This window comes from Thunnus thynnus, chromosome 9 (genome assembly GCF_963924715.1).
Source record: "Thunnus thynnus chromosome 9, fThuThy2.1, whole genome shotgun sequence".
NCBI lineage: Eukaryota > Metazoa > Chordata > Actinopteri > Scombriformes > Scombridae > Thunnus > Thunnus thynnus.
This window is the reverse complement of record NC_089525.1, coordinates 2,943,073-2,958,387: the sequence shown is the minus strand read 5'-3', so window position 1 is coordinate 2,958,387 and position 15,315 is coordinate 2,943,073. Positions and strand designations below refer to the sequence as shown.

The 15,315-nt window shown below is 39.1% G+C and overlaps 1 protein-coding gene across 1 annotated transcript; it reads left to right on the top strand.

Moving 5' to 3' along the window:
* Positions 1–2,966: 2,966 nt before the first annotated feature.
* dnd1 (DND microRNA-mediated repression inhibitor 1) lies at positions 2,967–14,139 on the top strand. Its single transcript, XM_067598530.1, has 5 exons — positions 2,967–3,074; positions 8,378–8,483; positions 11,514–11,839; positions 12,973–13,105; positions 13,336–14,139. Exons 1-5 carry the CDS (start codon positions 3,051–3,053, stop codon positions 13,890–13,892), a joined length of 1,146 nt encoding a protein of 381 aa, XP_067454631.1. The 5' UTR covers positions 2,967–3,050; the 3' UTR covers positions 13,893–14,139.
* Positions 14,140–15,315: the final 1,176 nt, after the last annotated feature.

Below are 15,315 nucleotides of genomic sequence, written 5' to 3'. Positions count from 1 at the left end.
CCTGCCCAGGGGGGCGCGGGAGAGTTGAAGGTGAGGCAAAGATACTGCGTGAGGTGAATTTGAGTCAAAATCATAAACAGTGGTGGAATAAGTATTCAGATCCTTTACTTACAGTAAGTAAAAGTACCAATACAGCAATGTAAAAATACTCCATTACAAGTAAAAGTCCTGCATGAAAAATCCTATTACAGTAAAAGTACATAAGTATTATGAGCTTGATGTAGTTAAAGTATTGCAGTAAAAGTAGTGGTTTGGTCCCTCTGACTGATATATTATTATATATGACATCATTAGATTATTAATAGTGAAGCATCAGTGTTAGAGCAGCATGTTACTGTTGTAGCTGCTGGAGGTGGAGCTAGTTTCAACTACTTTATATACAGTTAGCAAGTTTAGTCTTGGTAAATTTTGGTGAAATATTGGTTCATTTGAACATTTATTGAAATGAAAGCATGTGAGAAGTTTAGAGGGAATAATCACTATTTGGTGGAGCTGTTAACAACTCATAGACATGTGAAATGTGACCCCAACTACACACTGCTTTTTGTAAGACGTCAAAAGCCAAAAAGGTTGGAAACCACTGGTTTCATCTTTAACAATGTGTTGTATTTTAAAAGCTTGTTATATTATCCATTGTGTCAAATTATCATCTGAAAAGTAACTAAAGCTTTCAAATAAATGTAGTGGAGTAGAAAGTACAATATTTCCATCTGAAATGTAGTGGAGTGAAGTATAAGGTAGCATACAAGTACAAGTACCTCAAAATTGTACTTAAGTACAGTATTTGAGTAAATGTATTCAGTTACTTTCCACCACTGGTCATAACTCAGTCAAATGTGAACACACATAGACATGAAACACATATTCATTTCCTTTCACCAACCAAAGCAAAAGATGCAAGGCATTCCATAAAAAAAGAGAAATTGTATATGTACAGTATCTGTCTGACTGTCTGTATTTTATGATTTCAAGTTGATTGTTTGGTGTAATTGGTAACCCACAAACAGTTTTGAGCACAGGTCAGATTTTCAACATTACTATTTTTCCTTCTTAAATTAAATAAATATAATAAAATATAATTAAGTGTATCTTGTGTGTCTTTTTTTAGGTATAAGAAAGTTTTGTTTGTAAAATAGCTTCTTATCACTATCAGATACATGCATATTGTAGAAAGTTGTGATATTAATTTGTTTTCTTGTCATACATGTTAAACCTCAAACATAAGCACATTATACATACAGTATGACAAGAGTGATATAGTAAGTTAGGGGTGATAATGCTGAAAACATACAGTACTTGTTGTGCTTTAAAGTATCATAACTATTTTATTTGATTTATGATCCATCCAACATGACTGATTTTTTGATTTTATTTTATTTTTTGGTCATTGGTCAAAATCGTGTCTAAGTGTTACCTTGACAGCGTTCCTTCTTTCCGGTCTATTCATCTTGACACCTGAAGCCTTCTATAACAGCACTTTTCATGTTTGAGGTGTTATCTCTTCATACAGGAAGCCCTTTCACACTGTTACAGTTACTAGATGCTGTATGGAGTTCAATCGACCTATGAAGACAGATGAGCATTGATGGACAACACTGTAAATTCATGGACTGACTCAGTGTTACTATGTTAACATACTTTTCTGATAAGATTATTTTTATTCACATCATACAACTGGACCAAGTACAAAGTAAACAGACATTTTTAGATTGATGTAATCACAATTTTAAAATGGCAACATCGTGGTTAAAAGCAATAAAATACCAACCAGAATACAACTGTAATATCACTAATACATTTTTTACTGGTTGAATATGCAGCAAGAACCATGGTGAGGTGAAGTTCAATGTTTGTTGGATAGATAAGTTTGGTTTTTGATATTAGAAAAGATATTAAGATATATTAGAGACATTAGCTTCATGAGAGAGAATCCAACAGTTTTTTGGGCAACTCTCCAGTTTCCACACTGCAGGGAAACAGACATGATGCAACACTGACACCTTGTGGAGTTGAACATAAACTACAGTGATGATCTAAACTCACGAAATATTACTGGAAATTTAAAAGCGGCTTTAGAGCTGTTTTTACTATACAGCAAAACCTTTTATTTATCACGAAAAGCACTTTGTATGCAACATGTATGAAAAATCCATATGAATATATGAAAGAAGGTTTGTTTGGATATGATTTTATTAAAGCTATGTGAGTCAGGTTAACTGACTAATCATTTCAGCCCTTTCAGTATTTCTGTCTCCGTGTAATACTACTGCCTCTCAGCTCACTGAACCAGTATATTGATCACGAACTTTCTGGATCCTCTTTGCCATTTGTTTTAGTTTTCTGTCTTTAATTCCTTTTCTGTGTTTTATTTTTTTACACTGTGTTTCTTAGTAATGCTTTATTTATAGAGCTATGTGTGTATAGGAGTGTGAAATTTATAATTTAAAAACACAAACAAAACAGAGCAGAGCAGAGAACTGTCAGTCATCTAATGACTGGGTGTCAGTTTGTTGAATAGACACGTTTGTTTGTTTTTTTAAAGAAATATACAAGAAATATGAGCACAATATTAATATCTATAAGGAAAAAAGAGATAGAGACTGGAATCCGGTATCTCCTATCTGATTTTGGAGGTATAGTCTTGTTTGACAAGACACTTTCCTTCAAACAAGCATGTTTTATCTAGGCCTAACTGTTACAATCTCTTTTCAAGAGGAGTAAAAGTTTGCCAAGGGCACCAAAACAGGCAGTAGCACGACTATACACATATAAAGTAGCCACAACAAGGCTACTTCTGTCGCGGACTCGTTTCCTATGAGTTTATTTTTGCTCTAATTTGAACTAAATGCGCAGTAAACAAGTACTTTAACGTTCATACTGCTTTAACTACTCAGTCACGGTCATATTCTTCACGTCCTGATTCGGTGGGTTTGGCACGAGTGGACCGTGATGGCGGCGTGCCATTAATTAGTTGACCAATAGTGGGCTCCCTCCAGGTGCGGAGCCGCGCTACAGAGTGGCGTCACTCTGCGCGGACAACAACTGTGGAGATGATGGAAAACAAGCGGAACCAGGTAACTCTTCCAAATGTTTCAACTTGTTATCACGAAGTTTTCAAATTCAACTTTTTCGTGCGTTTGTGTGTGTGTGTGTGTGTGTGTGTTCGTTATTCAATGCAGTTGTTAATGAAGTGAAAGGAAATTGGCGCGCTAACAGAAAAATCTGGCAGCATCAGTAATGACGGCGCGAGACCACCCAGCAATAGGTTAGCTACAGTTACTGTCGGAGCATCACGAGCCCTTCATAAACAAACACCGCGGTGTCCTCGTGCCTGCCTGTGCTTTACACTGTATATTTGTTTCAGGTTTTCTCGTGTTTGACGTTGTTTTGCTTTGTTGTTGTTGTTTTTCTACCCCTCACTAGCCGTCGCTTGGTTGAATCACCTGCCACTCGTTACATTAATGAAGCCCCCGCCAACGTTTTTCTATGTTTACTTTAACTTCAGTTCATTTCAGTAGTTTGTTTAAATGTTTGAAACTTTGGCCTCTTCTTATTTTGTTGAAACCACCTAGTTGGGTTGGGTTTCAGTTCTGAGTTTTTCTACAGTGTCTCACGACGCCAATAAAAGCAGTCATTACGTTTCATTTATCAGTTATCCAGCTGAGCACATTTTAAGTCACTTGAATTAAATGGAAATAAATTACAGAGCTTTGGAGAATAGTTGTGACTGGGTTTGGGCGGTTTAGACTAAATGTAATGTGAAACTATTTATAACTGAATACCAATAGTGTCAATGTAATGATGACTTGAAGATGAATGTCTGTCACTAGATATTAACACAAGAAAAAAAAACATATCATCAGTACAATGAGTAAGCAGAAAAATACTGATTCAGTTTAATGCAGTAAAGTAGCTCTGCAGTAAACGTTTTTGTTGGAATTCATCAAATTGAAAGATGTGTCTAATATTTTGTCATCTCATTTACATAGAGATAAAATGTCAGAATCACTTTACAGTAAAATATTGTCCACTGCAACTTTTTATCATAGAGTGAACTCTGTGGCAACGAGCTGTAGTAGAGTTGTCAGGCAGCCCCTGTTTGGTGTACTTGGGGAGGGAAACTAAACCTCACCCCCCCAAAACGTTTACATGGTTGCTCTATTGAAGGTTCAATAGACAGATACAAATAATAAATGTATTAATATAATAAAATAACAATTAGATAATCATTCAGTTTAAACTCAGCATCACAAAAAGCAAATGAACTCCACATTTAATAATGAAAAGCAAAGGTCTGTCCCTGTCACCGATAACTTGTATTGCCAGTAACTGCCACACAAGTGCCTGTGGAGACTACAGGTGTGTGAGGAGGACACAATGAGGCGAACACATGGTTGAATTAAGCTCAGATACTTCTTGGTTTTATTTTCAGATTAGGTAGAAGCATAAATAAGAATTTAAAAGAATTTTTGGGAGGAATTTTTAAGTCTTTATCATGGACTCAAACTGTGTTTCATGGTCAATGTCTTAATCAATAAACCACAGCTGCATTCCTAATTGGACATAATATATTCATGCTGAATCCAACATATCATAAACTTCACCGTCTTCATGCTTGTTGATTACTGTCAGTCCTGATTATTGTTGCGATATACGGTGGTGAAATGTGGGATACACTTTCTGTGAACATCGCTTCAAAGCGGTATAAGAAAAAGTGTGCACAAAGTGTAGTTCAAGTGTACTGCTTGTTTTTGCATTTTTATATGTTGGGCACAATTTCCTATCACCTGGTGGTGTGTGAAAGCACTCCTAAGTGCTCAGTTCTGAAGTGGTGGGTAATGGGACACACTATCATACTTGAGAAAATGAACAGCAATATGTTTTTGTTGTTGTTGGCTCTCAACCTTTGAACTTGTGGTGATGTTTGCCTCCTCTAGTAATCTAATGTGTGTTTGTTTTCTGAAAATGATGCAATGCTAGACAGCAAGTATCACTTAATACTGGACTGTGCTATTGGATTCCCTTACAATGCATGAAGGTTTGTGTTTGTTTGTTTGATTGTATGAGATGTAAGTCTGCTTATTTCACTCAGGCAGAACAGTCTAATAAGCTCAGAAGTTTTTATCAAACTTAGTACAGATAAAGTAATTATAGTAGGTGACTTTAATATTCATGTGGACGTTGAAAATGATAGTCTCAGCACTGCCTTTATCTCATTAGACTCAATTGGCTTCTCTCAGAGTGTAAATAAACCCACTCACTGTCATAATCACACCCTTGATCTTGTGCTGATTTACGACATCGAAATTGAACATTGGATAGTTTTTCCACAAAACCCCATTTTATCAGACCATTACTTGATAACTTTTGAATTCCTATTACTGGATTACACGCCATTAGACAAAAATGCCTTCACTAGATGTCTATGTGAAAGTGTTGTAGCTAAATTTAAGGAAGCAATTCCATCAGTGCTGAATTCAGTGCTATGTCTCAATACTTCAGAGGACTCCTATGCTGATTTTAGTCCCTCCCAAATTGATAATCTTGTTGATAGTGCTGCAGGCTCACTGCAAATCACACTCAACTCCATCGCCCCCTTAAAAAGGAAAATAATAAAATATAAGAGGTTAGCTCCATGGTTTAACACCCAAACCCGCAAATTAAAGCAAATATCGTGAAAATTGGGAAGGATTTGGTGCTCCACCTAACGAGAAGAATCTCGCTTAACCTGGCAAGATAGTCTTAAAACATATAGGAAGGCCCTCTGTAATGCCAGAGCTGCCTGTTACTCATCATTAATAGAGCAGAATAAAAACAGCCCTAGGTTTCTTTTCAGCACTTTGGCCAGGCTGACAAAGAGTCATAACTCTATTGATTCCAATGGCTCTCGGTAGTAATGACTTCATGAGCTTCTTTAATGATAAAATTCTAACAATTAGAGACAAAATTCAACACTTTCTGCCCTCAACAGGCACGGATTTATCCACAAACACAGGAACCTTAGAAGCAGCTGTGAAACCTGACATATGTTTGGACTGTTTTTCTCCAATTGGCCTTCCTGAACTAACTTCAATGATTTCTTCATCCAAACCGTCAACCTGTTTCTTAGACCCCATCCCAACTAGGCTGCTAAAGGAAGTCTTACCCTTAATTAGCACTTCCTTACTAAATATGATCAATCTGTCTTTAGTAACAGGCTATGTACCACAGTCCTTTAAAGTAGCTGTTATTAAACCTCTTCTTAAGAAGCCTACTCTCGATTCAGGCATCTTAGCCAACTATACACCCATATCTAACGTTCCCTTTCTCTCTAAGATCCTTGAGAAAGCAGTTGCCGTTATGTGACTTTCTAGATAACAATAGTTTATTTGAAGATTTTCAGTCAGGATTTAGAGCGCATCATAGCACAGAGACAGCACTGGTGAAGGTCACAAATGACCTCCTGCCTGCATGAGACAAAGGACTTGTGTCTGTACTTGTCCTGTTAGATCTTACTGCTGCATTTGACACATTTGATCATCAAATCCTATTACAGAGACTGGAACATTTAATTGGCATTAAAGGAACTGCATTAAGCTGGTTTAAGTCCTATTTATCAGATCGATTTCAGTTTGTACATGATAATGATGAATCCTCCATGAAAGCAAAAGTTAGACACAGAGTTCCACAAGGTTCTGTTCTTGGACCAATACTATTCACCTTGTATATGCTTCCTTTAGGTAATATTATTCAGAAACACTCCATAAATTTTCATTGCTATGCAGATGATACCCAAATATATCTATCAGTGAAGCTAGATGAAACCAATCAGTTAAACAAACTCCAAGCATGCCTTAAGGACATAAAGACTTGGATGACCCTAAACACCTTAGAAACACATTATCTAATGATATAGCTACTCTGGATGGCATTACCCTGGCCTCCAACACCACCTAAAGGAATCTGGGAGTTCTTTTTGATCAGGATATCTCCTTCAACTCCCACATAAAACAAATTTCAAGGACTGCCTTTTTTCACTTACGTAATATTGCAAAAATCAGGCCCATCCTGTCTCAACAAGATGCAGAAAAAATAGTCCAAGCATTTGTTACTTTTAGGCTGGATTATTGCAACTCATTATTATCAGGCAGCCCTAACAAGTCTTTAAAGACTTTCCAGCTGGTCCAGAATGCAGCTGCATGTATTCTGACTAAAACTAGAAAAAGAGATCATATTTCCCCCATCTTAGCTTCGCTGCATTGGCTTCCAGTAAAATCAAGAATTAAATTTAAATCCTTATCCTCACATACAAAGCTCTTAATGGTCAGGCACCATTATAGCTCAAAGAGCTCATAGTACCCGATTACCCCACTGGAACACTGCGCTCCCAGAATGCAGGTTTACTGGTGGTTCCTACAGTCACCAAAAGTAGAATGGGAGGCAGAGCCTTCAGCTATCAGGCTCCTCTCTTGAGGAACCATCTTCCAGATTCGGTCCAGGAGGCAGACACCCTCTCTCCATTTAAGAGTCGGTTTAAAACTTTCCTTTTTGATAAAGCTTATAGTTGAGGCCAACCAAGCTCGCCTTGGACCAGCCCTTAGTTATGCTGCTATAGGCCTAGACTGCTGGGGGACTTCCCATGATGCACTGAGTTCCTCTCTCCTCTTCTCCATCTGTATGTATTCTTTTACCATTAATGCATGTTACTAACTTGACTTCTTCCCCGGAGTTCTTTGTGCCTTCGCATCTGCAGGAAACCCCATAAACCATGCTGATGTGTTGATGTCCTTCTTCTGTCCTTCACCAGCTGTTCCTCCTGTTGTTGCCGTTTGTTGCTGCTAGTCATGTATCTATTGTTGTTGTTGTTGTTGTTGTTGTTGCTGTTCTGCTTCTCTGTGTCCTCCTCACCCCCCACCCCCCTTCTCTTTCTCTCAACCCAACTGGTCAAAGCAGATGGCCGCCCACCTAGAGCCAGGTTCTGCTTGAGGTTTCCTCCCGTTAAAGGGGAGTTTTTCCTTAACGCTGTTGCCAAGTGCTGCTCATGGGGGAATTGTTGGGTCTCTCTCTCTGTAAATTAAAGACTATGGTCTAGACCTGCTCCATGTGATTGTGTGATTGTGATTTGGCGCTATATAAATAAAATTGCATTGAATTGAAAAATAGAATCACTTTGCAGCCTTTAAGACCTGGAAAAGGCAACAGGGTGATGTTCAGTTTAATATCACAGTATATACACCCCAGCTGTTGGTAACTATAATCTCTCAAAGTCTGTGTGATTTGTGTCAATTGTTCTAAAATGCAGGTACAGACACTAATCCTTTTCATAAGATCTGATCTTTCCCATTAGTAAGAAAGGTGCTGTCACCGAGGAGCTGTTTCTACTTTGTTTCCACCTCAGGTGCTGAACCTTGAGCGGGTGCAGGCGCTGGAAACCTGGCTGAAAACAACCAACACAAAGCTGACTCAAGTTAACGGCCAGAGAAAGTATGGAGGACCACCTGAGGGTGAGACTCCCTCCAAACACCACACACTGCCTTTACACATGACTATGAAACTACAAGATAACAATACACTGTATGTGGAAAATAAAGGACTGGTTCACAATTTTCAAAGTCTGTCTTAAAACAACAGTCAGGTGTCCATATGAACAGTGAAAGAGGTTTTCCTCACTGTAATCATTCCTCCTGTTCATACTGGCTATTAAAAGATCCCCTTCAAATGTGCTTCCAGTGTGCAAAAATGCATTTAAAAGTTGATGTGAAGCTTATATGAGGCTTCAACAGACTGAGTTAGTCATATTAAGTGAATATCTGCCAGATTTAGTCTTTTTAGCATCAAATACCCTCTTTGTGTTTCCTCAGACAGTGTTTCCCTGTTGAGCTGCAGGGGAAGTATAGTAACAAAAAGAGGGATTTTGGCACTAAAAAGACTGACACGTTGAAAGATATCTACTTGATTTGACTCATTTGGTTGAATGAAGCTTCATATTAGCTTCAGATAAACTTTTAAATACATTTTTGCACAGGAGGAGGACTGTGGATTTTGTCCCCCATCACTTATATTGTAAGTGTATTATGAAGTAGTAACAGTCCAAACACCTTAAGAGAAATCTTACAGTGATACAGCCTGTAACCAGTGCTGTTTCTGCACCAGTGCCTCCACAGAGCTCCACTGACTGGCTACTGAAGGAAACATTTTGTGCTTTGATCACGATTGAACTGAAAAGGATGAATTGGCCCTCACTTACAGAGTAGGAAACTAGTAGGGCAGTTACTCACTACTTTCAATGCAATGTCCACTCCTTCAAATCCTTTTTAACCTGTACTGCTCAGAGCTTTCCAGACTCTATGCTGCACTGCCTTTTTGTACTTGTTCATGACTTTTTAAAGTAAAAGTTATGAAATATGTCACTGCCTCTAATGCTTCAAAATCATGAGTTATGCACCATGTTTTTATGTGGTGTTGAAAGTTCCACTATATGTGGCTGAGACAAACTCTACTCAAGCCTACTTCAAAATTCCAACACCTATTTGCACCAATACACTTCATTGTGACCCAGGCTGTCAGGATTCCTGACTAAATAGGCCCGTTGGTAGTGGTTCAACAACAGCTGGTGATTATAGAAGCCAGACTGAATTTGGTTCCCTAAGCAAGGCTTGAGTGGTCGTGTATGTAGGTTTTGAGAACTACGTTCGATACCTAGGTCAGAGGTAGAGGGCTGTCGTCTGTCGGTACCTTATCCACACCGGCAGGGGGTATCGGTTATCTGTAGGCAGAAACCATTTCAGTGGGACAGATATTATTGCAGCTAATTTATGTTAGACACTTTATTTGTGATCATTTCCTTAGAACAAAAATGTGCAGATTAAATAAAAACATTTTTAAAGATTAAGGGATAGAAGTTGTTGGGGGTTTTTTGGGGAGGGGGGTTTGTTGTTGTTTTTTACTTTTATTTTGACAGGGCCACTTGGGCCTCAGTCAGTAGTAGTAGTGAACAGCAGAGGAAGTAATCCTTTTTAATTGTAAACTAATGAGAGTAAGTGGCACTTGTACAAACACTGTGGCTACAGTTTGATCTCTGGCTATGGTGCTTCCTTGGAAGCACAACCAACATCTGTTTAAAGTTACTTCTGTTGTTACCAATATACTATTATTACATCCAGTATAATGTTACCACACTGAATGAAAAGCTGTGAGTGTGTGTCTTCAAGAGACATCTTTACTCTCAACTTTTTTCTAGCTGGATCTAATATCACCAATGATGAGGTTTGATTAAGGTGCAGACACAGACCTTCTCCACAGCTGTGTCCTTAATCCATACTACATTACACTGTTGATGGACGTTAGTCTCCCACAATGGAAAGGAAATGGATGAGCTACTCACAGCTGGACAAAAAAGTAACAGGAGATGGTGGTGAAACAGCTCCAGCAACACCACTGAAAACAGAACAATTCATTGACATTGAACATTGACTACATTGAATTCTTAAAAAAAAATAACATTTTGCTGTTCTATTGTATACTATGAAGATTAGTATATATAATGTACTCTATGCTGTCAGTATGTAGTATGGAATTGGGATACAGCTTTAGACTTATCATAGTAGAAGCACAACTGTTACTAATAACATTAACAGTTGTGTATTCAAGTGTCCCAGTAAGTCAGACAGTGTGACAGTGAGCCAACATGCAGAATGAAACTGAAGCAGATAAATGAAATTGAGCCGTCATTATTTATGTTACTATATAAACCTGTGCTTTTCCTACTCTGACATGTCATGTAAAATGTCTTAGACTGACAGTAGAGATTGCTCATCACCTAAATCAAACTTCATCAATTATTCAATTAGCTGCAGCGGTATTTTTAAACTACACTGGTGTTTGTTGTAATAAAGGAACAGCTCTTAGGTATCTTAGGCAAGCCAACATGACTTACTAAATTCTTACTTTTAAACATGAGATGCTGTTCATACATACAAATTATGAAACATTAAATCACATGTTCAGTTGTCAGACACTTCATATTTACTGAATCAGTGCTAGCAAGTCTTATTTTAACATGATTACCAGGCCAGCAGCATTGCAACATATTTAATTACAGTAGTATAACTTCAACGTTGTATGCTTTCCAACGTAACTGTATTCACTGCATCTTACTGATGATTGCTGATGATTTAACTTAGACATTATTTAAATATATAAGGTTTGATGGTGAAGAGAAACAAAATTTGTTGTTACTACACAACAAAGCAGTAAACTGATGCAGTGAAGAAGAATCACAATCATCATTTTGCGTAAAAAAAATGTTGAGTCCACTGTAAATTCAGAATTTAGCCTTATTTACAGTTATACGGCATATTCAATCAATAAAACGAAGTCATTCTTACTTTACATTATTTCAAACGCTGACTGCTGCATAAATGAATTGTTTGTAAAATAGTTGCATTTTTTACTCGTCCTCGCCGATGATTTCTTGTGATAGGATATAATCAGGTGTCATCACCCACTCCCCTCTCCTTTCATTGTGCTGCCAGTGTGGACTGGTCCCACCCCAGGAGCCCGCTGTGAGGTGTTCATCAGCCAGATCCCGCGGGACGCCTATGAAGACCTCCTGATTCCACTGTTCAGCTCCGTGGGGGCGCTCTGGGAGTTCCGGCTCATGATGAACTTCAGCGGCCAGAACCGCGGCTTCGCCTACGCCAAATACGGCTCTGCAGCTGTAGCTTCTGACGCCATCCGCATGTTGCACGGTCATATGTTGGAGCCCGGCTTTCGCCTCAGTGTCCGCCGTAGCACAGAGAAGAGACACCTCTGTGTCGGAGATCTGCCGGCCACCACCAAGCCAGAGGAGCTACTGCAGGTACGACAGCAGGGTGGACTGTCTTTGTGGTAGCATGAGAAAACCTGTTTGAAAGAAAACAGTGGAATTTATTTTCAAAACTGATTCTCTATAAATCTACTGTCATATCGAGGCATTAATAGAACAGATTGAAGCACATAGTTTTTACAGAGGTATAAGTATAATTTGTAATTAAAACATTTCAGTATTCATGTATGTGCATCTGCACGTTCCACCCACACAGGTGGACCAGAATAGACTTTTTAACATGTCAGACCAGGTAAAGAACAGGTGTCATTGATAACATGAATCATGGCTGCATTCTTGTTTCATGTGCAGGTTTCAGGGCCCTCATACTGTGCATGCTGGCTCACTGTCACTAAGTCATGGCTTACTGGGAAATCTAAATAAAACAGTCATCCTTAATGTTATTATTTCCACCTGTGCTTTTCCTACTGTGACGAGTCAAAATGGCTGCTGTGAAAAAGGCCTACTGACCAGGTGAAATGTATCTGTACAATGGACAGGACACAGCATTAAGAGGAAATGGTATGGGTAGGGTTGTTAGCAACTTCAGGAGCTGTTATCAGCCAGAGCTGAAAGCAGCAGTGTGGATGCTAACATCGAAGGCTTTGTGATAAATCACCTCCAGGTCTGCTGCTGTTCCACCAGCTTTTGTTACCCAATGCCATCTTTTTTTCTGGAAACATGAAACATGTTCCTGGGGTTTACTATCCATGTTCTCAGACAAACTAGTAGCACTAGATTTTCCCAATATTTTGTCCCATTAACATATATGAGGGTGGCAAAATATTAGGAACACTTTTCAATTTAATGAACTCCAGTACACCACCACCACCCACTACGACCTCAATAATAAACATAAAGTAGAATTATCACCTTTCTTACATTGTCAACAAAAACTGAAAATGTATAAGCTTCATAAAAGTAGAATTTATGTCAGAGCGGTTGTATTGGATTGCATTAGATTGCACAGCTGTTCCTTGGTGAGTGTATTTTAATGCATTTAAGTTTTCTTACTGATATGTAAAAATAGAAAGATTTAAAAAGGCTTTCAATTTTTATTTCTTGTGTTCTCTATTAAGACTTTTGTTAAGTCAAAATTGAACTCATGGTTACACTGGGGCTCGCAGGTGCTGCGGGGACTGACAGAGGAGGTGCAGAGAGTGTCTCTGAAGGCTGGGCCTGGTATAGAGGGGGTGTTGGCTATAGTCGCCTTTTCATCCCACCATGCTGCCTCCATGGCCAAGAAGACGCTGGTGGAAGGTAGGAGAGCTCTGACAGTGTGCAGTAATGCACTTGTCTTACCACTGACTACGTTAAAAGCTTCTGCCATTGCTCTTTCTCAAAATTAGATCTATGTATGATATATACATTTAAATTGGGATCTCAAGATGTTCAACTTTTTTTTTTTTTATGTATTACATCCATTCTCAGCTTCTTTAGAAAACAGCTCTGATCGTCTCTGCTGTGCTTCCTCACCTCTCTGTCTGCAGTGTTCAAGAAGCAGTTTGCGTTGAGCGTCTCAGTCAAGTGGCAGTCATCAGTGAAGCTGAGTCCGGACGACCCACAGCAGCCCTCTAAAAGCCTCCTGCCATCACCCCTGAAGCCGCCGCGCCACATCCTGAACTCCCCGCAGCCCTCAGTCCTGCCTCCTCGCCTGATCCGCCCTCCATCCATGCCCCCAGGTTTCTGCAGAGCAGTGGGAGGACCCACGGCTCCCCAGCACCCTCACCCTCACCCTCCCTGCTCCTCCACCTACCAGGAGCATCTGTCTGCTGCATTCTCAGGATCTCCAGTAATGCTCCTCCACAAAATGTGTGAGGCGACTGGGGTCGGCCAGCCGCTCTATGAGATATACTACAGCCACACTGGGCCAGATGGATTCCTCTGCTTTACCTTTAAGGTGTGCATCCCCGGGATAACCATGGCCTTCAAAGGGCTGGTCATGATCTTACCGGGACCCACAGCCACCAACATGCTGGAGGAGGCTCAGCAGGCTGCAGCCCAGCAGGTCCTGCAGTCTGTTTACAACAAGCAGTTCTCCCACTGATGAGCTCATCAGGTGACATTCAGTCCACCTCCTCCCCGCTGTACTGTTGCAGGCTCTGTTTGTTTTGTCAGTTATCCTTAAAAAAAAAAAGCTATATCTTACATGTAGTTTGTTTATTTATGCATGTTTTTTTATTAGACTTGTTTGTCTTGTTTGAATTTGCATGGTTTGTTTTATGCATGCTTTTTATAGTCTGTTACTGTTGGATTGGTTCCTCATTTTAATTAAATGAGATTTGAAAAGAAAATGTGATGGTGGTGTTACTTTGTGTAAATGTATGGATGGAAACTCTTTATAGAGGTGACTTATTAATCAGCACTTACATAGAGTAGGGATTTCCAACAGGAAGTCAGAGATGTGACAGATCCACCCTGGTCAGTAACATGTGACAACAGTGTTTGGATTAATTTGTGAGTTAAGTGGTGCTGAAGAAGGTTGATGTAGTGCATGGATGCTCTTAATGTGACTGCAGGAATCTCAGTAATGTCTTGGAAGTAGCTTCAGGGGTTTCCTCATTTTGCCACTAGAGGGTAAATATATGTATTACAACACAACTATTATGAAGGAATAGACCACACTCCATTAATAGGTATGTAATAGTGTCAGTGATCACCATGCCCCCCTGCACTGCTCGTTGTCAGCTAGAATCTCTCCTATACTGGGACAAAACTGTCTCAGCTTAATTGGTCTGCTGCATGATCCTTTTACACCTAGTCCATTTACTACAAATGACTGACACTGGTGTCAGTTTATTAGGCAGCAGATGAAGAAAGTTTCACAGTGCCTCTATGGTCCTAATATTTCATCCACTCACATTCATGTCAGTATTATTTGGGATTTTTGGAAGGTTTTTACAACCCTTGAAATATTAGATTTCATCAATTTAATTGATTAAAAATCACTGTAGAAGATCTAACACATAGATATAGGTAATGCATTATAGTGACAGTCATGCTTGCTTTCCTTGTTAAACTTGTACATACTAATACAAGTTGTGTGGATTTGAAAAACCTGCACTACATAAGAGCACAGTGTAACTGCAAAAATATCTTCACAGTGGTGGCTGTCCACAGTACAGCAGGCTCCCTCACATGGGAGGAGATAGAACCACTGATAATCCTCCGCTGCTGTTTGAGCCAGGAGAAGCTCTCTGCAAGACGCTATCCATCAGGCCTTTGCTGACTAGCAAAAGAGTTTTGTGATATTATACCAAACAGTTTGCCATTAAAGGAAATCAACATTTACAGCCATTATATTGCTTTGGCAGTGGAATCACCCTCTAAATTCAAGTTATCTGGTTTAGAATATAAACACTTTGCAGACAATCATCTTGAATCAATAATATACCTTATTGTGAAGAAACAAAAACATTCTCACTAAATGTAATTCAAAACCAAACCAATAAATAAAACTAAAGCAATCT

Coding starts and splice junctions, on each gene's coding strand:
- dnd1 (XM_067598530.1), top strand. CDS start 3,051: ATGATGGAAAACAAGCGGAACCAG. Junction 3,075..8,377: donor TGGAAAACAAGCGGAACCAG/GTAACTCTTCCA, acceptor TTTCCACCTCAG/GTGCTGAACCTTGAGCGGGT. Junction 13,106..13,335: donor CAAGAAGACGCTGGTGGAAG/GTAGGAGAGCTC, acceptor CTCTGTCTGCAG/TGTTCAAGAAGCAGTTTGCG.